General features: G+C 32.2%; 1 protein-coding gene and 3 long non-coding RNA genes across 4 annotated transcripts; 3 read left to right on the forward strand and 1 right to left on the reverse strand.

The window, feature by feature from the left end:
• The first annotated feature begins 2,948 nt into the window (after nt 1–2,948).
• LOC134281867 (putative nuclease HARBI1) lies at nt 2,949–3,677 on the forward strand. Its single transcript, XM_062764306.1, has one exon. It carries the CDS (start codon nt 2,949–2,951, stop codon nt 3,675–3,677), a length of 729 nt encoding a protein of 242 aa, XP_062620290.1.
• Nucleotides 3,678–5,197: 1,520 nt separating this feature from the next.
• Nucleotides 5,198–7,768, forward strand: LOC134281870 (uncharacterized). The gene is made up of 4 exons (XR_009995181.1): nt 5,198–5,593; nt 6,346–6,417; nt 7,236–7,348; nt 7,687–7,768. It is a non-coding gene; the product is annotated as an uncharacterized LOC134281870 (long non-coding RNA).
• LOC134281871 (uncharacterized) lies at nt 7,765–10,003 on the forward strand. Its single transcript, XR_009995182.1, has 2 exons — nt 7,765–7,794; nt 9,368–10,003. It is a non-coding gene; the product is annotated as an uncharacterized LOC134281871 (long non-coding RNA).
• Nucleotides 10,004–11,487: 1,484 nt separating this feature from the next.
• On the reverse strand, nt 11,488–22,793 carry LOC134281869 (uncharacterized). Its single transcript, XR_009995180.1, has 3 exons — nt 22,684–22,793; nt 15,445–15,490; nt 11,488–13,004 (listed from the first exon to the last, which is right to left on the reverse strand). It is a non-coding gene; the product is annotated as an uncharacterized LOC134281869 (long non-coding RNA).
• Between the last annotated feature and the right edge of the window lie 1,023 nt (nt 22,794–23,816).

Genomic DNA, 23,816 nt, shown 5'->3' on the forward strand with positions numbered 1-23,816 from the left:
TTAAATCCATGCTTTTTTTTTATTATGACGTCACGTACTACGTAACCTTTGTGCAACCTAACGGCGAAAAAATCTTCATGTCTCCCGAACATTCATGCAATAAATTGTTTATTATACCAAATCACAATGCAGGAAATACGAAGAAAGATCCAATGAATAAAATAAACATTTAATAAGAACAAATGAATATGAAATAGCTCTAAGTTATACCACTAGACTTTAAGTTAGTTGTAATTATATCAGTCGTTGTATTGTGACGTCACAATCGTGAAACACGACGTTTTGTTGCAGGGCGAACACGACGGTCAGGTGACTGCCTCGACCAATCAGATTCCTTTTTAATTGTGATTATTTATATGAGGTATAATAATATAGGGTTATTGAACTCATATTGGTGAATATTGGCACAAGTTGGTTGTTTAAATGCCGAACTGTATTGCCAACGAGTGCCAATATTTATCAAGATAAGTTCAATAACTCCTTGTATTAAATTAACACCTGGGACCTTATTCACAAAGCATCCGTTAGATAACGGGTCCGTTAACGTCACCGCTAATGTTTCCGTAAAATTATTTGGTATTCTCGAAGCACCCGTTATTCAACGCATCCGTTAACGTTTGCGTTAACTCTTCCGCTACCGGAGAAAATTAACGGATACGTTAGAGTATCCGGTAAACGGGCACCTTGTTGTCGACTGGCATTTAGAGTGGTTTTACTTACACTTTACTTGTTGTTTTGACTAAATATTTCCTTCATTGTTTTTTGTATGTATCGGAAATACGTTGACATGTCTAAATAAATGTAAACTTTAACTTTTTCCGTGGGATAAAAACGAAATTGACAGAATCAAAGTGCGTTGTTTTGCTGGGGAATGTTCCCTTTGTCTTGCTGGGATAGCCACACTCAATTTACATCATGTATGTAATATCTATTCATTATGAATACAAATGGAAATTGACGACATAAACATTATCAACCAATCCCGTTTTAGAACGGGTTGTATGGAGGGTCAAAAAGATCATTAACTCAAGTACATGACAGTGTAATTAAGTATGCAATGTATAAAAAAAATCTGTTCAAAGATATCTACTCTTTTCAAAAAATTTATATTTTCCATACAAAATGTTGACACGCTTTATTTTAAAACTTGATTTCACTAATTAATGAATTTGTTGAATTGACATGCGTAAAAATGAATATGCTGCTTTCTTTATTCTAATGAAAAAAATGGTACATGTATCAAAAATTGCACCAATGCACCGAACATTGTTTAATAGCAACAAGTTACATGAATTTATTGCATCTAATATTTTTTTTCTAAAGAATTGCTGTCTTCGGTTTAATTATAATATCATTCACTCATTTCGTGTGAGCAACATATGTCATTAATTTCTTCGAGCAATAAATCTAGTCAATTGCATTCATGAGTCCAACGATGAAAATAAATCCACTGACTATTCCTATGATGGTTGATAAGAAATGAATTGCTATTAGCAATTATATGAAGCAACAGAATAAAAATACAGTCAAATTTCATTATCTCGAACTCTGTGGAACAGAGAAATACTTCGATATAACCGCTTCAATATATCCATGGTATTCTAGATATTTCAGATACACGTACAAAAACTCAACTGTACATGCATTTGTAATGTTTCTCAGTTTAAAAAAAAAAATAAAAAGAAATGGAAAGGTTATAGATACTCAGTAACTAATTATAATCACTCGGTTGTGAAAACTATTGTTCCTCAAAGGTTATTATGACGTCATTAAACATGTACAACGTACGTCATATTGTTCTTTCTATTATGGCGTTATTACAAGCAATTCTAGAGGAAAACAAAATTCGGAAGAATAGAATCTTTAGAGATAGGCTAAATCCATTGGATGCGTATGACGACGCGGAAATTCTTTCCCGCTACGCAGCACAGTTAAGGTTACAGTAAGGAGGCGGGGCCTAATTTGTACGGGAAATGTTTACTATGACGTCACACATAATATAAGGTCTTCAAAATACCACAAAATGAAATTATTTGCTATTTCAAACAGCTGTATACTACATCCAAACTTACTGTTACATGCAGTATTGTCGTTTGTTAAATCCCACACAACAGTATTTAAACGATGCATCGATCGCAATGCACTTGTCAATGTGACGTCATCTCGCAAAAATGACGCAGTTTGTACACAGTGAGAGGCTGATCAAGTCACATTTTGTACAATGAAAAATGTCTTTTGTTCTCAAATAAAATATTATTTGCAGTTAAATAAAAAGCCGTTAACTTGGATGCGATGTCTATTATAGTATTTTCTTTATAAACTGTACGTGCATTCTCTAGACAAGCGATACTGTCGTGTGTTTGTATGCAGATTCATTGAAATATAATGGAAGGGCCCTAATAAATCGATTTATTGCAAGGGCATACCCTCAATGTATCTTGTAAAAATTTTACACATAAACTCAAGAAGCATTAAGATATTTGAAAAGTGCTGCGAACCTCTTGAAATCTTGCAAATAAATTAATTATAGCTATATTTAATGTAGTTGACCAGCAAAATATTCAACCTGATGTCCAACAAATTAAATTTTACCAATTAAAAAAGGGAATCTATATAGGTTCGCAGCACTTTTCACAAACTACATATAGTGTTGAAAAGGATTATAAAATAAACTAAGATTTTTAACTTGGGTATGCCCTTGCAATAAAAAAATTTATAGATGACCTCTAAACTGCAAGTATAATTGCCAAAGTCATGTGACGTCGACATCACATGACAATTCTAAATAAAAAATCTAAATGTCCCCGACATGTAGATTTAAACCACATTACATTTTTTTAATATCAATGAAGTCCTAAAAAAATCGCCCATCCTAATAAAGTATGTATTTTTTATCTTTAAAAATCGCTAATATTTCCATTGGTAACCTTAACTGTGCTGCGTATCGAATGACAAGACACTGTTTGATGGATGTCATTGACATGATAAGAAAGGATGTGTCACATGAGACAAAAAGATCTCATGCCCTTACACCTGAAGAACAAACTTTTGCTGCTTTGAGGTATTATGCGACTGGTTCTTTCCAGCAAGTGATTGGGGACATTTTAGGACTCAGTCAACCCAGCGTTTCCAGAGCAGTAAAGAATGTTTCTAATGCACTGGCAAGTTTTGCTGGACAAATTATTCAATTCCCGACGGATTGCCGAAAACTTCAAACTGTTAAAGAAGGTTTTATGGAGAAATTTGGATTTCCAAATGTAATCGGATGTGTGGACGGGTCATTTATTCCAATTAAGGCTCCACCATCACGCGAGGACGTGTATGTATGTCGCAAGGGTTTCCATGCGCTAAACGTACAAGGGATTTGCGACAGTCAGAAAAAATTTACAAATTTGCTCGTTAAATTCCCTGGCTCGGCGCACGATGCCTTCATATGGAGTCAGTGTGGTGTACAAACGTTCCTTACTCGAAACACGCAGGTTGGATTTTTACTTGGAGATCAGGCCTATCCTCTGAGACCATATTTGCTTACTCCTTTACGAGATCCCCGTAACCCGGCAGAGGAGGCTTATAACCGGCAGCATCAAAAAACAAGGAAGGTGATTGAGGATACTTTTGGCAGATGGAAATGCAGATGGCTTATGCTGCATAAATTTGGTAGGTTACATTTAACTTAAAATATAAAAAAAAAATGTTTAGTACAAAAATTTTAAGAAGCTGTCCGGTTGATCAGTCACTAATTACATTAAGGGTCTGTCGTATTTGTGAGGTCGTTCTTAGGGCGCTTAAAGCACAGGGACTTGCTCCTGGCGTGTAAAAAATATTTATAAAAAAAAACAATATAGTGTATCGTTTTTTTTTTGTTTTTTTTTCATAAATATTTTTCACACGCCAGGAGCAAGTCCCTGTGCTTAAAGTAACACAATGAGTCAAAATCATGTGTTTCTTTATGATATATGTAGCATACAGAGATATACTTTTTAATATTATGAGTATATAGTTAAAATATGGCAATTAAACTGCACCGTAAAGCAAGAAAAGACCGCGCAATATAAGTGCCAGAAAACAGAGGTTGTATCTACCGTTTCATTGTTTTCGCGTATGTCAAGGTCACGCCACTTTTATTTTTAGCTGAAACTTGTAAACAACAATAAACTGGAGCATGCAAAGGTGAGAAATATGTTCTAACAACTTTTAAAATTGATTGCTTCAAAAGTTTTGGTCTATTCCTAGCCTTCATTCATTCCTGGGTACTTGAGACCTTGGTAACTATGGTACTTATTCAACTTTTTCTACGCACGCGTACAAGAGGGAGGAAGAAGTAAAGAAATATTTTCGTTATGGGGCATACTGACATTATTTCTCCATAAAAATAAACCTAAGTACTTTTAGGAATTGAACAAAGTTTACTAGGGTCATGCCAAAAGTCTACGTTTACTTTGTCAAATTTCCCCTTTGTGCGTCACGGTGTCTCTTTAAAGAAATTTCGCGTAAAAAACAAGTATATCTCTACGAAAGCCTATTAGGATCACTCTAAAGAGAAAAAAAATTTAAAAGGCGTTATAACGCCTTTTGAAAAGGCGTAATAACGCGAAATAGGCGTTATAACGCCTTTCTAAAAGGCGTTAGTAGTATAAAGCGCCTAGATGGCCGGGTCAACTGAGTGCACTTTTTATGCAAATGAGGTCAAAAATGCTGGATTCTGATTGGCTGGGGGGATAGGCGGGTCAAGGGAGTGCAGATTGGGGGGTCTGGGGGGATAGCTGGGTCAAGGGAGTGCAGATTGGGGGTCTGGGGGATAGCCGGGTCAAGCGAGTGCAGCCCCTGAGGGGGATAGCCGGGTCAACTGAGTGCAGCCCCTGGGGGGGATAGGTGGGTCAAGAGAGTGCAGATAAGGGGGTCTGTGGGGGATAGCCGGGTCAATTCAGTACATATAATCCCCCTAAATACGGGGGTCTGTTTACACTGTGTTTACATTATACACTACGCTGCTACTACGATTTTGTCAGCGACTCAAGAATTTAATTATAACGTCACGCTTCACAGTCTACCCAGCCTAGCCTAATCGGTTCAAACTGATTTCCTCAAAACAATAAAAACCTGGATTTTTTACTGAAAACAATTACAAAAACACACATGGTTTATATACCTTTACTGTAAGGGCCCTGTGCATCAATACGTTTTACCTGCGTTTTTATACCTGTTGCATCACCTGTAAGGACCGTGTGCAAAAAATTAGGGTCGTGTGCAAAAATAGGTTGGACTTAATTACCTTTTGATCGTACTATGTACGATTTTGTACACAGTCTAGTCAGCGAGCTACCTATGCATTATTACATCATACACTTGTAAAATTAAAGTTTCATTTTCACTTTTGTTTCTAAGAAGTGAACTTAGATTTTCAGAAAATGTAGGACTATCTTTTGTTTTTCCTCTCTTTTACTATGATGATTTTCCTGCTGTAAAGCTTTTCTTGTATAAAGCTCAATTTCTCTATGACCACGGAAATAAGCATCCTGATGTATTCTTGTCATGTGAATGTAGAGAGCGTGTTCATTTTTAAAATCTCCTTTCTGACAGACATATTCCACAGGTAAGTTTGTCTTATTTTTGTTTACATTTCCTATTAAGGTCATCTTTGCATTTAATCATAATTTATATGTAAAGTTCTATTTTGAATGTAAATGCTGTATTTATCATCATTACATGTGATTTACAGTTGTAAAACCTGCATGTAACTCAGAGTACATTTAATATTTGTATGATGGGTCATTCTATGATTGAATTTCAATCAGAAAAATATTCACTTAATTTTTGTAAAATACATGGTATCTTTTTTACATTTCCTATCCTTTTGTCTGTAAATTATTGCTTTACTTACATTGTAAAATGAGGTTAAATGTGTATCACTGAATTGTATGATTTTTTCAGGATCAGTTGAGATGTTATTTCACTGGATTATTTAATGGATAGGCTTATTGGGCATATAGTTGGATATCTCTGGTAAGTTTGTCTTGTTTTTTTAATTGTTTACATTTCCTATTAAGGTCATCTTTGCATTTATTCATAATTTATATGTAAAGTTTTATTTTGAATGTAAATGATGTATTTATCATCATTTCATGTGATTTACAGTTGTAAAACCTGCATGTAACTCAGAGTACATTTAATATTTGTATGATGGGTCATTCTATGATTGAATTTCAATCAGAAAAATATTCACTTAATTTTGGTAAAATACATGGTATCTTTTACATTTCTGTCCCTTTTGTCTGTAAATTATTGCTTTACTTACATTGTAAAATGAGGTTAAATGTGTATCACTGAGTTTTATGATTTTTTCAGGATCAGCTGAGATGTTATTTCACTGGATTATTTAATGGATAGGCTTATTGGGCATATAGTTGGATATCTCTGGTAAGTTTGTCTTTTTTTTTAATTGTTTACATTCCCTATGAAGGTCATCTTTGCATTTAAGCATGATTATATGGTTAATTTAATTACTGTGTAATACTTATGTGATCTGTTGCCTCTAACTTACATTCATATAAACACACCCTTATTTAACCTAAAATATATTAACACATGATTAAGGGATCTTCAGAATATTAATAAGTCCCTTTGTATAGATTATGATATAATTTCATAATTCATTATGTATGTTACCCATGGAATTCAGACTTACTAAATGGTGATCAAAGAGATATTAATTAGGAATCTAATAAGAGAAAAGGAGAAATTTACAAAAGATTAATTCTAAGTCATTTACTTTTTGTTTTGATTCTAAATATGTGTGATATATGGTATACATATATTTTCATTTTCACTTTTGTTTCTTAGTAATGAGCTTTTCAAAAAATGAAGGACTACATGTTGTACTGTGATGATGCTAAAAAAAAAAATATGTATTTTTCTGTATGCATTACTGATAGCTATTAAACCAGAATTGAATCTGCTGTTAATAAAAAGTCTTTTAGTGTCTAAATATTTAATCTGATAATCATTTTATTTGTGATATCAATACAGTAGTTGTGCTTGTTTATTATCTATAGATAACATGATGAACTTTTCTCATCTGGAGTTAATGTTATTAAAAAAAAAATTTTTTTTTTTGAGATTAAAAACAAATATATTCATGATCTTTTTTTGGCATTGTACATGTTTGTTCAGGTTTTAAACATGTATTGTTTCACACAGTACTCTGTCATATTAACAAAATGGTTTTATTTCTACAGTCATCAACATGGAATGTATGACTTCATCTTTATACAGTCGGGTTCTGGTTCGGCGGCCATGGCGAATCTCGGCAAGATTTTACCCCCAGTGAAAAAGGCTTGTAATCCACCGTGTAGGTCTTTTAAAGTTGTTTCACATTGTTTATGATTGTGATTATGTTATCACTCACCTATATGTTTAATGTCAGCTATGCTAAATAGCCCATTTCTGTGTAATTTGAGATAATGTTTTGTCATGTGCTTAAAGTATGGCCTGCTATTCATGTCATCATTTAAAGTCTATCCTAAATAAATCTGTCTTAAAAAATACATTTTAAAATGACATTTAATATGATTGATTAGAGTATAGGAATCCATATATATAAGAGATATTATTTTGCATTACATTTATAAGAGGCATTGTCTCATGTAATTTAAATCATAATAACAAAATGGATTTTATTTTCTGCAGTCCTCAACCTGGAAGATATGTTTTGTTCCTAACCATCTATAATCCATTCTCTATGAAGTGAAGCCTGGCTGCTGGTCTTCCTCAACATAGAAACACACAAACTTGAAGGTAAAGTTTCAATGAGATACAATTGTAACTTTTATTTATTTATTTATTTTTTTTGTTACATATGCATGTTTATATTTTGGAATTGATAAGTAAATGATATATGATTTTTTAAATAAAGAGGGCTTGGTGGTCATGGTCATGTTTAAACCATATTGATATCCTTCACAAGAAAAGGCATAAAAATCATGATCAAATTTTAAAACTAAAATGTATGAAGTTTTTCTTTGCCAAATGATAGTTAACAGCTAAAGATAGCATATCTATAGAATAAGTTAAATATGGCTAATTTGTAAACCCCCAGCTTCCTTAATAGCATAGTTGGTAAAGATAAGAAGTTTTGACTTCAATTGCTGATGAATTCTGAATTTTCCATTTAATATTAACATTATATCAAAGGGAAAGAATACTATAATGTGGCTCATTAGGATGACTATAAAAGAAATCTTAATGACCTCTTGACTATGTATAAAGATTGTAACTAACTGATGTAAGATGATCTGATTGTGTGGAAATAACATTCCCTGGTGTTTCTACTAACCAAGATCTTTTTCTGAGTGTATGGGACTGCTGTAAACCTTCTCCTGTTTATAAAAATAATACTTTGGAGCATGACACTTTATTCATAAAAGGTACTTTCAATATAATTTCTATGAGTTTGTGTTCTTTCTTTTATAATAATCTAGTGTTATATCTCCTTTAAGCTCATTAATATGCATGCTTCCAAAATCTTAGATCTGTCTGTATAGTTTCTTCAGGTCTTTGAACACAAATACCCTGATTCAATCTTTTGAGGTAGACATCATAGAGACATCGTAGATGATAATATCAGAATGTATATATCACAATCTTGATCATAAGGTCAACTTAAATGGTCTTAGGAACAACAAATGAAAGTTAAAACTTTTTTTTTTAATTAGAATACATAATTTTGTAATAAACAAATACTGGAAAAGTTACTCTCATAATAAGCCTTAATGTCCTCCAAGAGTTCAGTTTGGACTTCCTCCATTAATCCTTGTATCTTGTAATCCTTGTATCTCAAATGGTTTTGTGGGCTAAAAATCATGTGTCTTTAACAACATTTTTTTCTGACAACTGTTTTCTCTTATCATCTATAAACTTGACTTCTTCTCTAGTCAAAGGTCTTTCAGGGTAATCCAAATAATTCTTACCCTCTTTTGGTAATAAATGGTTATATTCCTCATTGGCTTCTTCTGCAATCAAGGGTCTTTCTATGTAATCTCTGACAACATTAGGATCACCCTTCTCTGGACTTAATTGGTTATATTCTTGTTGAGAAATGATCTCACTAGTGCCATCTTTTTTTATTTTAACTGGTATACCTCTGTCTACATCTTTCTCTGAAAGAATTCTCTCTCCAAACTGAATTTTACTCATTCCTTTACTCTCTTCTTTACTGGAGGTGTTACCCATGGTTAATATGGAAAGTCAAAATCTTATGTTACAACTTGTATTTATACCCTTTTTGTCTATATTTAGAATTCCATCAAGCTGATATTGCATTACAATTTTTCTTTTTCAACTAAGACATTTTTTTTATTTATTTTTTCAGGATTCTCTTGTGAGGGCTTATGGAAATGATCTATGTCTACTCTTAGAATGGTGAAAGACTTTCAGATTATGCAAAGACTAACAGAATATCCTCTCTTGGAACACTGAAACAAGAAAACCAAACTTAAGAAGATGGAGGATTTAAGAAGAACATAGATAAATATGATTTCCAACCAATTTAACCAATACGGTCATAGACTGTGGTTTACAGGATGACAAAGAAAGGACTCAGGATTGTACCTTTCACTGTCAGACACTGACTATGGATAAAGTGTAATCATTTATCAGACTGAGATCTAGTCAAATCAAGTATTGAAAATATGATTTTCTGATAGCATGAGCTCTTTAAAAACTAATTCTCAATGACCTCAAAGTATCTGAAAGTGACTTTTATTTTTACCAATTCATATTGAAGACTGTTGTTATGTATGGGAATTACACATTTAAACCTTTTATTTTTCATCTAATTTTTACAACCACCTAGAAATTAACGCAGATATCCAGATGCTGGATTTAATGTTATTATTTAACTTTCCTGGAATTGTAAATATATTTTGTTTGTGTATGTATCATGTTTAATTTTGAATTTAAATTGGGTCTCAATAAGACCCCCAATAAAGATGCAAGTGTCCCATAATCTGTGTTTTAATAATATCTTGAATATCTTTATCATACCATATTGTACATACTAATTACATATAGAATGGTTGTAGGAATGCACTTTGTTGTTAAGGACACTTTGTCAAGGTCAAAGCATAAGATTATTGAGATGACTTCTTTGACAATAATTTGTAACTTACAAACTTCACATCATAAGTAAACACTCAGATGAAGAATCTATTGATTATGTAGTGAAAATACATTAATTCTTTTAAAATCTTCTTCTCTGCTACTAGGTATTTAACAAACTAAGTTCATAGTTATAATGAGCAAGAATGTCTCTTCCAACATTATGAATTCTATGCCCCTGGATCAGGGGTTCTGGTGTTGGGGGGGGGCTCTATTGATTAAACAGTGAAAATGCATTAATTCTTTTAAAAATCTTCTTCTCTACTCCTGGTTATTAAATAAACTAACCAAGTACATGATTATGTTGAATAAGGCTGTCTCTTTCAAATTGTGAATTTCATTGCCCCAGGGTTAGCTATTCTGGGTAGGGCTCTATTGATTATAAAGTGAAAATGCATCAACTCTTTATAAATCTCCTCCTCTGCTCCTGGGTGTTAAACCAATGAACTATGTACATAGTTATGATAAGGAAGGATGCTTCTTCTTAATTTGTGAATTTCGTGGCCCCTGGATCAGGGGTTCAGGTGTTAGGGCGGGGCTCTAATGATTATACTGTGAAAATGCATTACTTCTTTAGACATTCTTTTTCTTTGCTCCTGAGTAATATGCCAATGATCTAGGTAGATATTTATGATGAAGAAATGTGCCTCTTCCAAAATGGTTCATTTCAGGGCCTTTGGGTTAGGGGTACTGCGGGGTGGGGTGGGATGGAGGTGGGTACATAGTCTGAAAATAAAGTAATGCTTTGAAATCTGCTCTTTGCTTTTAATCGACAATTAAGATGAAATAAGATTTAAAACTTATTAAAATTTCCAAAATTATGAAAAATGTGGCCCAAAAGTCAGTGGTTCCTGTAGGGTGGTGCACAACTGGTGGTTATAATGTGAAAATGCATTTTCTCATCATTACGCTTATCTACCTCTGGGTATTAAGCAAGCAAAGTAAGCATGCTAAGTGTATAGTTATATGGATAATGGGGCCTCTTTCAAAATTTTGAATTTTATGGCTTTTGTTTAAAACACGAACCAAATTCAATTGTTTGAAAATTGTTACATGATACTCAGTGACCTATAAGGCCCGTGGAACTTTTGTTCTACTAAATATTCAAATATAAAAGAGTGCATTAGATTTTGTTGTATCTTTTATTCCAATCTCACCGGGATTTATCGTGTCGTCATATATAAGAAAGGAAATAACCATTTTTGATTAACAATACGTCATCGATATATTTCTAAAAGTCGAGTTGAAGGTCACAACAAGTGTCTTTTTTTTCTTTTCACGAATAAGTGTATGGATAAATACCGTTCGCAGTATACCCGGAAGGGCCATTATTATGCTTATTATAAGTACATGTAATATTATGCTTTCATGTTGTTTGCTACTGCTGCTGCTTGTTGTAATTTGGGGTCGCCCTTAACGCTTGGCGACCCCTTGCTGCTTTTACATATGCCACGAACAACAATCGCCAATATCAAAATAAACGTGTTTTAAATCATGTTTGTTTTATTTTCCTCTATGCAAATAATAAATTTATACATTTAGAGTAACAAAGTAATTAAATAATTAAAGTTTCCTGATGTTTAAAGTAATTACAGTAAATTAAAAGTATATTTCAAAGTTAGCTTTTCAAAACGTCACTAAAATTGATTTATTAAAACACACACCGTGATACCACTTTAAAGTTTATATACGAGGGTTGTCCCAAAAAGTCTTAGACAGAGCGAACAGTTAAGTTTCTCTTTGGTAAATTAAATTTTTTTTTTTTGCCATAGCAAAATGTAACATTTTATGTAACATTTTATGATTTCAAGTTTCATGATGATAAAACATTTAATAAAAAATTTATGAAAAAAAAATTACGAAAGCATGTAATTGTATATCAGCGCACGAAAGCAAGCGTAATTTACGTCTCTTATAACGTCATGATGTCCACTTCTGCTTCACACGCGTCTGTTAACATCCAATATTTTTTTAAAGTGAAAATCCACTTTTGTCTGGACTTATTTGAATTCACTACTGTCCGTAATTTTTTTTAGCATATTCAAATTTCAGTCGAAAATTAGTCGAAAGTTCATCTTACACTGTAGGCAACATAGAATACTTTATGTCAATCATGGTCCACGAGGTACCCAACCGTCTGCGTTTAACAAACAGTACTCTTCTTCTTCCATGCGGTAACTATTCTCGATATCGAGGAAAAACTATCATTAAAACTCATACCATTTTAAAACAACTTCTCTATAAGAAGCTATAGTATGTAATGTCACTTCTGTACTCTTTCTTCCCGTCTCCGATATATCTAAACAATATCCAAAACAATGTATTACATCTCCGCGCGCCTGTTACGCGTTTGGTGGCGTCATTTTCATCAAACTCAATTCTAACAACACTTTGAAAATCATGACACTAATCGATCGATTCTAATGCTATTTATATGAAAATTTGAAATGTTGAGATTTTGATTCTAGTTTCACTGATTTAAATTTGAGCTCAATGTTTGACATAGTACCCCCCCCAAAAAAAAATAAAAGCAAATGTAATAGTTACATGCGTAAGTTATTCCGAATTTTGTTCGTGCGCCGACAGACCATATCGGCCTTCATATAACCCGCCAATATTAATAATATGAACGATATATATTTAAGAATTCATAATTTAAAAGAACATTGAATAAATGATGTCTATGCAAAATTTTATTAGTATTGGTTGCATGTCAAAAAGTTATATTGACCACGACTTATTGGGACAACCCTCATATTCATATATCATGATAACCAGTAATATATAATAAATAGATTGGTATCATCAGAAGGATTGTTTTCCAGAAATGCATTCCACTCACTGTCCTTCTGAAAATGAAAATAAAGAACTTTATATTTGTTTTGACTGTATAAGAATAAAAAGGAGAAGTCATTTCAGATTCTCCTTTAAAACTTATTCATAAAATGTTTTGTTAGAAAAAAAATATCAGCATTATTGCGTTAACGTTCAACAATACATGTACATTGCACCTATTAGTCATATTAATTAGTTTAATGATTGTTTGTTTAACGTCCCGTAGAGAGTTTTTTTTTTTTTAACCTTTTTTGACACATCACCATTTGCCGGTTGTGGGCTGCAAATTTAGATTTGTACTTGACAAAAACGGCCTTTAAGTACTGAGGGTTCTTTTTCATGCCAGCACTTACTCGATTAATAAAGGGCTTTTGTGCTTTTAAAATGCTTTGCTCTTCTCAGACCTTGGCTGTTTTTGTCAAGTTCATATTATTGTAATTTCTTTTGAGGGTTTAAAGCAATGGATTCAAGTTTCATTATCTGTTTGAATTTCAGACAAACGTGGGTAACTATAATTTTTGTTTTTTAAAGTACTTGTTAAGACACTCTTTCATGATGTAGTTTTGACTAATTTTTCAAAATATGGGTGGACCATTGAGTACTTAGCAGCTTTTTTACTGTTAAATGTTTCTTTAAAACGATGTGAACTACCCACAAAATGGTGCCTATCTTTGCTATGTGTCTTAAAGTCAATAAAACATCATCAGTGATAATTTGTTGAATTTTGGCAAACAGTACGTTGCTCGTAAAAAGTCATTGTCACCAAAGACAGTACCCATTTTTGATGCCCACCATATATCATTTTTGTTCATTGAAATCCACATGCTCATGTGTCTATAAAAAGACATTGAATACTGTAAATTTAACATATTTCTGTGAATAGTTCTTTGGGATTCTTTTCCAAGTTTTACAGTAGCTTTAATGAAGCGTTTAATTTCACTCCAGTTTACTGATTCTATAGAATTCATTTTTAATACAGGGTCTCGAATAGCCCTTGATTTTCAGCTTCTGGCAATGAAACTGTGTGATGAAAAGTTGTCACATAAACTGTAATCAATTCATTTAAGATTCAATAATAATAGAAATTCAAACTTAATGTCATATGATTTCTATACTGTATGTCATAGATCTCAGGACATTATTTATTGAACAGCCCTTGTACATTGTTTAAAATTACACGCTTAAGCTACTACTATTTCAATGCAAATTATCACAAGTCGGCATTTTAGTTAAAATAAACGAAATTCCGCAAGATAATTATAGTATGGGCGACCCTGTAAAATATAGTTCAAGCATCGTCGCTTTTGTGCACTTTTAAGAAAAATTTGTATTACAATTGTTAAGTAATTGTATATCACCTTGTGTTCAATTATGACAAATGCATTATTACGTTAACCACAGCAGGTATTTTTGTTATTTAATTCAAGAAGTAACTATTTTGTCACAAATCTGCCAACAGTTGTATAGAGTTCAAAATCTTTTGGGTGAATGCAATGGCTCTGAATGAGACACGTGTTGGACACCGATTGTCCAATGCATGCATTGTTTTCAAAACAGTTCAGATATTTGAAAAACAACTTCTGCAAAAAGTGCAATTTGTTTTGGAGTTTGGAAAAAATATGCTCATCATGACTGAAGAAGAACCCAGGGCTGGGTTTCACAAAACTATCGTAAGATTTGTCCTAAGAAAGATCTTACGATCAATTTTAAGATCTGACTTATGATAATCGTAAGATTTCTCGGTGCTGTTTCACAAAACTATCTTAAGTACTCAGTATAAGAAATCTTAAATTCCACAGGGATTTTTTGTTTAAAATATGTTTGCACGAAGTTTAGTTGCATTTCCTTAATTTTTGAAATATACCCTCTAAAAAAAAAAAAAAACATTTTATTGAATCAACTTTAATGTATTTAGAGTGCGTTTGTGTATGTTGGTGTTGGGTCATAAAATTAAATTTGAATTAATTTCATCACCATAAAAAATTGAATAAAATTTGTTTAAATGTCGATCTTCTTGCTCAGAAAATAGTAGTTCCTGACGATATTGTGAGTAAAATTTTGTATGGAATTATATAGAAAGCAAAACAAAGTTTCAAATCTAAGCAGCGAGGAAATCCTACGATTTCTTTATATTCAGGAATTTATTATTTATGTAATTTCAAATCAAAATCATACAAACAAAAATGACATGAAATGTACAAGTTTTTTTTTTATATAAAAACAAAAATAAGATCTATGAAAAAAAAACCTGGTGGAACCTCATTTTAAAAGAACAGACGGATAACATACTATAAAAATATAGTTTTAGATAAAATCTTAAAATGTTAACAAACTGAAATATGTTTTTGAAGTTTAGTCTTATCTAAGAAATACTTTTTAACAATATTCTTTACGTATACACTTAAAAAAGCAATAATTTAACAAAATGATTTAGAATGCTGAATTCAAACATACTTCTCTGCTCCTCCTGTGACGAAAATTGAAGGATAACAGCTTGTGTCTACCGTCAGCAAAAGAAAAAGAAAATGGATTAAAGTTCCTCAGAGTAACGAACCATCGAAATGCGCCTTAACTTAAAAATTAATGAGAATTTCAATAAAGATAGTGCAGACTTGTAGCTTTTAATAACTGTTTTCCTTTTTTAGATATCTATAATACGTTTTCAAGAATAGATTTGACAGTATGGCATTGTTTTGAATGAAATTTACATAAGGAACGTAACGTCATTACATCCTTTGCAATAGAACATTCTACAGTAACTGCTTACCTTTGTACACCAAAGCCTTACAATGTACATATATTTTTAAAAGTATTTAATACTTTAATAAGACATATACATGTCACTGCATTATATGGCATTATTATGAATTTTAAAAGTTCCTAAATTTTGTGACTGGATAAATATAATTGTTAAATCTAAAGAAATATAACTACAAATTCATTTTTTTTAATACAAAGTGAAGCACGGCGCAGCATTGTTAAATCTTTTCTTAGCAAGAATGGACCTATTATAGAAATAGAATTATCAGAGTGAGTATTTTTGTGTATGTGACGAACCTCGATTTATTCGTGCATTTTGATAATGAAATATATGTCGCACAATTCGTTAAGTTTGAATTATATTGACATAGTGTTGTCTGTAAAGTTCGTGAACAACATTGGTAATTATTGACAAACATTAATAAAATACATCAAACTATTATTTTCATTAAACTTTTGTTTCATTTTATACATATGCCAATTTTAAACAAAATTAAAGCACAAATGGATATATTTTTATTAGATACAAAGAGACATACATTGTACACTCATGAGCACTAAAACGAAAATACTTGACGTTTCCCGATGTCAAAAGCTAAATACATGTAACTTTTTCTTAAGCAGTCATCAAAGATGTGCTCAAACTATTTAGATTTTATATTTAAAATATTTTACACTTCCTGTACCTGATCCTGCAAATCATCAAACCTTTGTCCGCGTAGAAAACGACTCTATGTAAGGAAATACGGCAAATTCGCGTTATGGAGTTCAATTTTAACAGCACTGCGATCTCGGAATAATGGTCTTCCTTCACGAATGTCATCCTATAAACTATTCCTTCCGTTCGAAAATTTTAAATTCCACTTAAATACTAAAGAACAGCTTCCTTTACTATATTTTCCCGACTGTTTAAAGTATTGATGGGTCTATGTTGGTGTTTTTCCGATATCTACGCAGAATTTTATCACTGATTACTGCTCCACCTTTTCCGAAAACTCCCTTTTTCGAACAATGCCGATCCTGTCTTAATCGATTCTAACCTCGATTTCATCAGGCATTTCTAAACTCTGAACGTTCAAATTTTGCAGGTTTGAAGTCATACCTTTTGTCAACCACAAAATGTAAAAGTAATTCGAAATTCCGCGGAATTTTACAAAATACAAATGAAATTTATAGTGATAAAAATCTTTTTAATTAAAATTTTGCGGTGCTCCGGGTCACCATCCCAAATCTAATAATGAAGCCATTATTGTAATTATATTTGAAATTGAATATAATTTTACATTTTGTATTTCACATTAAGTAAAGGAACATAAAAAGGTTAATAATAAACATCAATGACGCCATTTTTATCCAAATTCGCACTTGTTCACGAACTTTACGGCCAACCCTCCTATATTGTTTAACGTCCCCCTCGAGAATTTTTCACTGATATGGAGACGCCACCACTTGCCGGTGATGAGCTGCAAATTTTGTCAGGGCCATTGAGCAGGGAGGGATCTTTTGCGTGCCAGCACCAACTGCGACACGGGACCTCGGTTTATACGCTCACAGTGGGATTCGAACTTACTTCGCGACTCTAACCACTCGGGCACGCGGGCGAAAATTATATTATAGTCCGTTAGATATTATTGATATATATTTGTTTTATTTGATTCAGATTTTATGACGAGATCAAAGTTTAATTCTTAACATATAAGTCAAAGAGAACACATAAGTTCTTAGTTTTCAACATGACCCCCCCCCCCCCTTCAAGACTAAATATGATCAATTTTGATTAAAATTTAATAATTTTAACATTCACAGTTTATCATTTATTACACTTTAAATCTGTGGTTTTACATAAAAATTAACATAACCTTTTGTGAACAGTAGTTATTGATGTTAGGCTATAAAAAAATAATTTTAACTCCCTCGCTTATATACATATATTCATACGAATTTAAATTTAGATTATTTCTTTCAGGTGTGTATCTTGTCCTTGAAGCAGGATTATACAATGTATTTACATGTATTCATTTTTAATTAATTCTATTTTTCCAGAGGGGGGGGGGGGGGGCTGACGTGTTAAAGACATGCGTTTTAATCTTTAAACATAATTATTGCGTACTGCATAATATAAAACTGCGCCTATGTTTATTTTTTTTAATAAACTGTTGAAAAATCAAGTATTTTAATCAGCAAAGGATTGTTGTTTGTCTCGAATATTACACTCTTGTGTGTTTCATAAAATAATATTTAAAATCGCCATGCACATTCAGCTTGGTTGGAATAGTACTACCCGGAAATGGGGCGAATTACATTTTGATTACTTCCTCTACTTTTTGATTTGATTTTTTTTTCTTGATCGCCGTTTTTCTTTTTCTTTTTCTGTTCCTTTATCCGTCAAAATCACTACCTTGACACATCTTTTAAATATTTGAAGCGAAACCTACTAACCTACCAGTCATATAGTGGAGGGACATCCTAGGTAACAGAAATATATGTCCCAATTTGCGTTCACCGTAGAATTGAAATGGCTGATATGTATATAAAATGGAATGAAAATGAAAATTAGAGCTTACATTTATCAAATTTTTTACTTTTGATAATTGTTATCCATAAGTAACACTTTCACATCTCTTCCGCAGTAATTCTATTTAAAGATATCAGAACTTTATCCAGTTTCCGTTACATCTGTCCGATACATGCTATGTCTCATCACCCTAAATGTGATTGAGAAGCCGGTAGGCATACCACTTACTTCTTATAGTAAATTAGGTTCCAAAATCCATGTTTATTTTTATTAATTCAAGGTGCAAATCGTGAGTCGGACACCTTTTTTTATTTTAAATCGGATAACCTCGGTATTTACCTCAAAATGCATTCAGATGTTACAGATTTTCGGACACACGTGACACCTTTTTATTTTAATCGTATAACCTCGATATTTACCTTAAAATGCATTCAGATGTTACAGATGACCAGTTTCTGTAGTAGTACTTCACGAAAAGTACTTACATGTATATGTTTTTCTACAGATTATTATTAGATCACCAAAAGATATTCCTTTTTTGATAAAAAAAAAATCTGCGTCGTTTTATTTGTTAAAGGTATATTCTCCCACTTACCGTTCTGCACAAACTTAAAATAAATATGCCTTTATAAATAAGATCTTTTCAAAAATGTATACACTTTTAGTCTTCATGAAATAGTTCTTACACTTCATAAAAGGACATCCTCAAATATGTAAGCTGATCTTGTAAAATAGAATGTCCAAAGAAAAGGTTCTAAGACATCGTTATAGGCTAATAAAGAAGGGAAAAGCTAAAGAGAGAGATAAAGAGAGATAAAGAGAGAGCGTTAAGATCTTAGTGTTATAAAAATAATGTTTACTAACATTTACTGTAAATAAGATTGAGAACACAATCTTGAATGCATAATTTTATTAAATGCCATATATTTCTTCAATTTAAAGATTAGTGTGTAAACAAACCTAGCTATTTACGTTTTATGTATTCAGATATGAGCTTCGGATTAGGCATTTTTTTTTATCTTTATTCATAAAAAGATTTGAAACAAGGTATTACGTTCAACATCTAGTGCTGGCAACAAATTGGAAACTCTAAACAAATCACATTCTCAAGTAACTTTTTTCTAATTATCAAATTATTTTGACAAACTTCTTCAAAAATGTAAAATTCATATTGGCCACACGCGAGTACCTCTAAGACATTTTGCATAAAGGTGCAAATATGTAATATTTTTATGCATGCAAAGTTTGGAAATAATGCCGTAAAATCGGCGTTTTTACGCGGTTTTTAACTTCATAGGTACCGTATATACTCGCCTATAAGTCGGTATTTTGGGAGTTAAATATTGGTCTAAAACTCTATATCCGACTTATAGGCGAGTCTTGAAGAGACAGGTATTTTTCTGTGGGCTAAAAGTTAGTATCTTATTTGCATTTCCGAGGATTATCAAAGTGTCTGGATATATAAGATAATTTATGCATTCTTAGATTATATAAAAAAGTGCAAGTATATACATATTTTAATAATTTTATTTGCATTTTAAGTGACATTGTCTTTATGTTTCATAATTTAAGATTAAATATCAGTGTCATTTCGAAAAATATCAATTGAAACCAGGGTTAAGATATCAATGGATTTACTTGAAATTGTCACCAGATTTTGGCAAAAAAGTTGTACCGACTTATAAGCGGGTCAATAGCAAATCCCGCCAAAATAACGTCAAAAATTACAACCGACTTATAGGCGGACCGACTTATAGGCGAGTATATACGGTATATTTGTTCCTGCGTATGTACTTAAAAAACGTTGGCCCGTGTGCCAAAAAATTATATGTAGCGTACCATGACATTGTGCTCTACAAAATAACATATGATAGGCTTTGTGACTTCAAACTTAAATTTTGTCTAAAATTTAAAGCAGATATTGATGGTTCGTGGATGAAAATTTTTTAATCTTCTTCTCCAGAATGAATGGGCCAGGAAAGATGAAACTCATGTTGAATCATCCTCAGGTAGTGTAGATTCAAATTTGTTCAAATCATGACCCCCAGGGGTAGGGCGGGACCAAAATGGCCCGACCAAAGTTTTACATAGAAATATATAGGAAAATTCTTAATTATATATTTATATGGAAGCATTCTCAGGTAGTGTAGATTCAAGTTTGTTCAAATCATGACCCCCGGGGTGGAGGGGGGGGGCACATTACCAAAGTTTACATAGAAATATATAGGAAAATTCTTTAAAAATCGTCTTTTTAAGAATAGCAAAGCCATGATTGGTCATGGGACTACTTTTGGATATAAACTTTTCAATAATAATCCAATTTCTACTTTTTCCTAGCCACGGTGCTCAGGTGAGCTATGTGGCCCATGGGCCTCTTGTATTTCTTGTAACACAATTTTCCTTTATGGAGTTTTGAAATCAAAAGTTGGAGGGTATTAATGTATAATGTGAAGAAGAGGTTAACTTCTTGGTGTTACTATTGATAGTCAATTAAAATTTAATAACCATATTTCAAACATATGCAAAAAAGCAGCTAGACAACTTAATATATTAAAACGCATAGGTACATGTAAACACCTGACTAAAGTGGGCAAACTGACCATCTATTACTCTTTTATTATGAGTAATTTTAATTACTGTCCTGTTGTTTGGCACTTTTGCGGAGAAATTAATACAAGAAAAATTGAAAAAATCCAAGAAAGAGCTCTCAGATTTATTTATGATGACATGAACAGTACTTATGAGGAATTATTACTGAAGTCGGGGTTTCAACTTTAAAAATTAGAATATTAAGAACAATGGCTATAGAAGTTTTTAAAATTTTAAAGAATGAGAGTCCTGCATATTTATCTGATTTATTTACTTTTAAAGAAACCTCATATAATTTTAGGAAAACTAATACAGTACAGGTACCTAGGGTTAGAACTACAAAGCATGGATTACACTCTTTTAATATGCAGGAGCCAAACTATGGAATGAACTCCCTGAAACAATCAGAAATGCAACTACAACTACTCAGTTTAAAAGTTTAATTAACAATTGGAATGGAGATTCCTGTAAGTGTGGCTCCTGTAGATCTTAATCCTCAAATCTTAATCTTCAGTGTTCGCTCAATTTATTTTTAGTTCCTTTTTATTTATTTATTTATTTATTTTGGTATTGTTCTTTTGTTTTAAGTTTATTTTGTTTTGTTTGCTTTAAAAGTGAGTAAATTTAGTAATCATAAATTTATAGAATTAAAAATATACTTTTAACTTAACAAATTTGCTATATTTTTATCAAAATATATAAAATATTTTTATCAAAATATATAAATCATAGACTATTCTTTTAGAGCATAAGTGCTACTTGGACATTCATTTATATTTATGTTCTGTGTTTGTCTTATTTATATGCATGATATATGTGCTTTCTGTGTCGTTTTGTGTGTGTATGTGTAAATATGCTTGTTGTGATGCATGTCAATGTAATTCAAACTATTTTATATGTGTACATAGTCATTTATGATATGTAGTACTAATATAATGTCGGTTAAAAGCTCTACAGAGCTTATGTTTCTGTTGTATTCATCCGACTCAAAATAAAATTTTCTGATTCTGATTCTGAAAAGGGAACTGAGGTGTTTATTGTTAAATACTTTGCGCATCATGGTAAATTAAAACTTATTTATCAGGTCACCTGAGTCAGTCAGAGGACCTTTTGGCAGCTGCTTTTAGATGGACTTACTGCTTAAAGAGCAATTAGGATTATTTCCAGTTTAGGTTGGAGTTCATTAAGGAGTGGCATTCTCGGCGCAACATAATTAGTGTCTGTCAAAGGACAATAGTTCTCATTGGTTAAGAAATTAATAACATCAGGAACTTAAGATTGTTGTTGACAACGCTGATGCGACTTAAACTCCACTTCTTTACCGGGAGAGACGAAGAATCTTATTGGTTATTTGATACACTCGCTGACATTTTCCCGAATATTTATCCCTTGTAAATATCAAAAGTGGCTGAAAGCTGGGTATATTTCAGACGCTAATTACGTTACGACTAGAATGTCACGCCATATTGAAAGTCCAAGGTTAGCTGGGAAGGCCAAGCTTAGCTGGGAATTGAATACTAGCTATTGTCAGCCTTTTGAGGCAGGACGTTGACCTCAAATGATTTTTTATATAGGTACGTAAGTTGTCGTGTGTTTTGCTTTAATGTATAGTTGCTTTGCGAAAAGGTTTGTTAATTATGCATTGTATATCATTTATTTCGTTTTTATGGTCATTGAAATTAAATTAATTGTTTGTTTTCTCATTATGGTAATTTTTGCCCTTTCCACTGCCCATAGAAATGGCATTTAGTAAAAATGTTTATTATCAAACGGTCCTTGATCAGTAGTGCTCAAAATCTAAAATACGTTCATGTAATAAGTATACTTACAAATATACGTTGTATTTGATGGATATCTTGCCGGGCATGGAATCTTCGCTGATTGGCATGATTTGGCACTCATTTGTATAGATTTTCCAACCGAATCGTAATATGGGCACACACCTGCAGTACAAAATGCTTGGTTTGAGTATTGATTCAGAAATACAGTGTAATCTGCAGGAATAGTGCGTACGAAACATTAAATGTCATCGATGTGGTCGGTTGACAACTAAAAAATATACTTAAAAAGCGACATTGGAAAATGTTTCATTTAGTTAGAAATACTTTGTCAACTTTAATATTTAAGCCCGCTTACTTAACTATTACTGCATGTGTAATGAAGTAATGGTTAAAGTATAATAAACATTTAAATATAGGCCATAGTTAAATGCAATTACAAGTACATGTGTATTTTGAAGTATCAGCAGTTGGAAGAATTGCTTTCGCTCTGGGTAAAAAACCCATAAATTTTTTTAAAAATAAATCATACAAAAAGGAACTGACGAAAGAGTTTATTGTATGTAGAAAAAAAAATTTAACCCCCATGGAGGCGTAAGTAAATGTTTCAACAAACAACTATAATCAAATTGTGCAACCATTTTATGTACGTCTGACTTTGCATGTGTAGTTTTACTTTATCGCCATATTGAACTAGGGGTATTTTGGGCTTTAGCTCACTAAAAAACCCCGCCTCCCATATGAATAAAATGGCAGTGTCCTATCCAGTTTTGCATGGAAAACCCCCAAAATTTTGCGTGGATCAAAAATTAAAATAGAAGGTGCACAATTTCAAAATGTAATAAAGATTCTGTGAAAGTCTCATCAAATTTCATTCAGTGGTATGAACAGTTGCATTAAAATGGGTCCCAAAAGGGTAAAGACACGGACATCCCGATTACTATATAGCCTCCCGCTTTTCAAGCAGGGGGGAAAAAAAATGTGGTTTGAACTCGGAGTTATACAGTTATATTTAATGAACAAGCCATCCAAACAGGATCGAACAAAAAATTATTTCCTTTAGTGCATATAAAGGATTGTAACGCATTCTACTGATCTATCACCGCTACACATATATAATATATGGTTTTTAAAAAGACGTGAAACACCGCAATTACCTATTTGAATTTTCCCCCTTGAAAAGT

This window comes from Saccostrea cucullata, unplaced genomic scaffold, assembly GCF_032062105.1.
Source record: "Saccostrea cucullata isolate Sc308-1 unplaced genomic scaffold, CSIRO_AGI_Scuc_v1 ctg5164, whole genome shotgun sequence".
Classification (NCBI taxonomy): Eukaryota; Metazoa; Mollusca; class Bivalvia; order Ostreida; family Ostreidae; genus Saccostrea; species Saccostrea cuccullata.

Excerpts from the sequence above, each read along its gene's own strand:
- LOC134281867 (XM_062764306.1), top strand. The coding sequence starts at position 2,949 with ATGACAAGACACTGTTTGATGGATGTCATTGACATGATAAGAAAGGAT.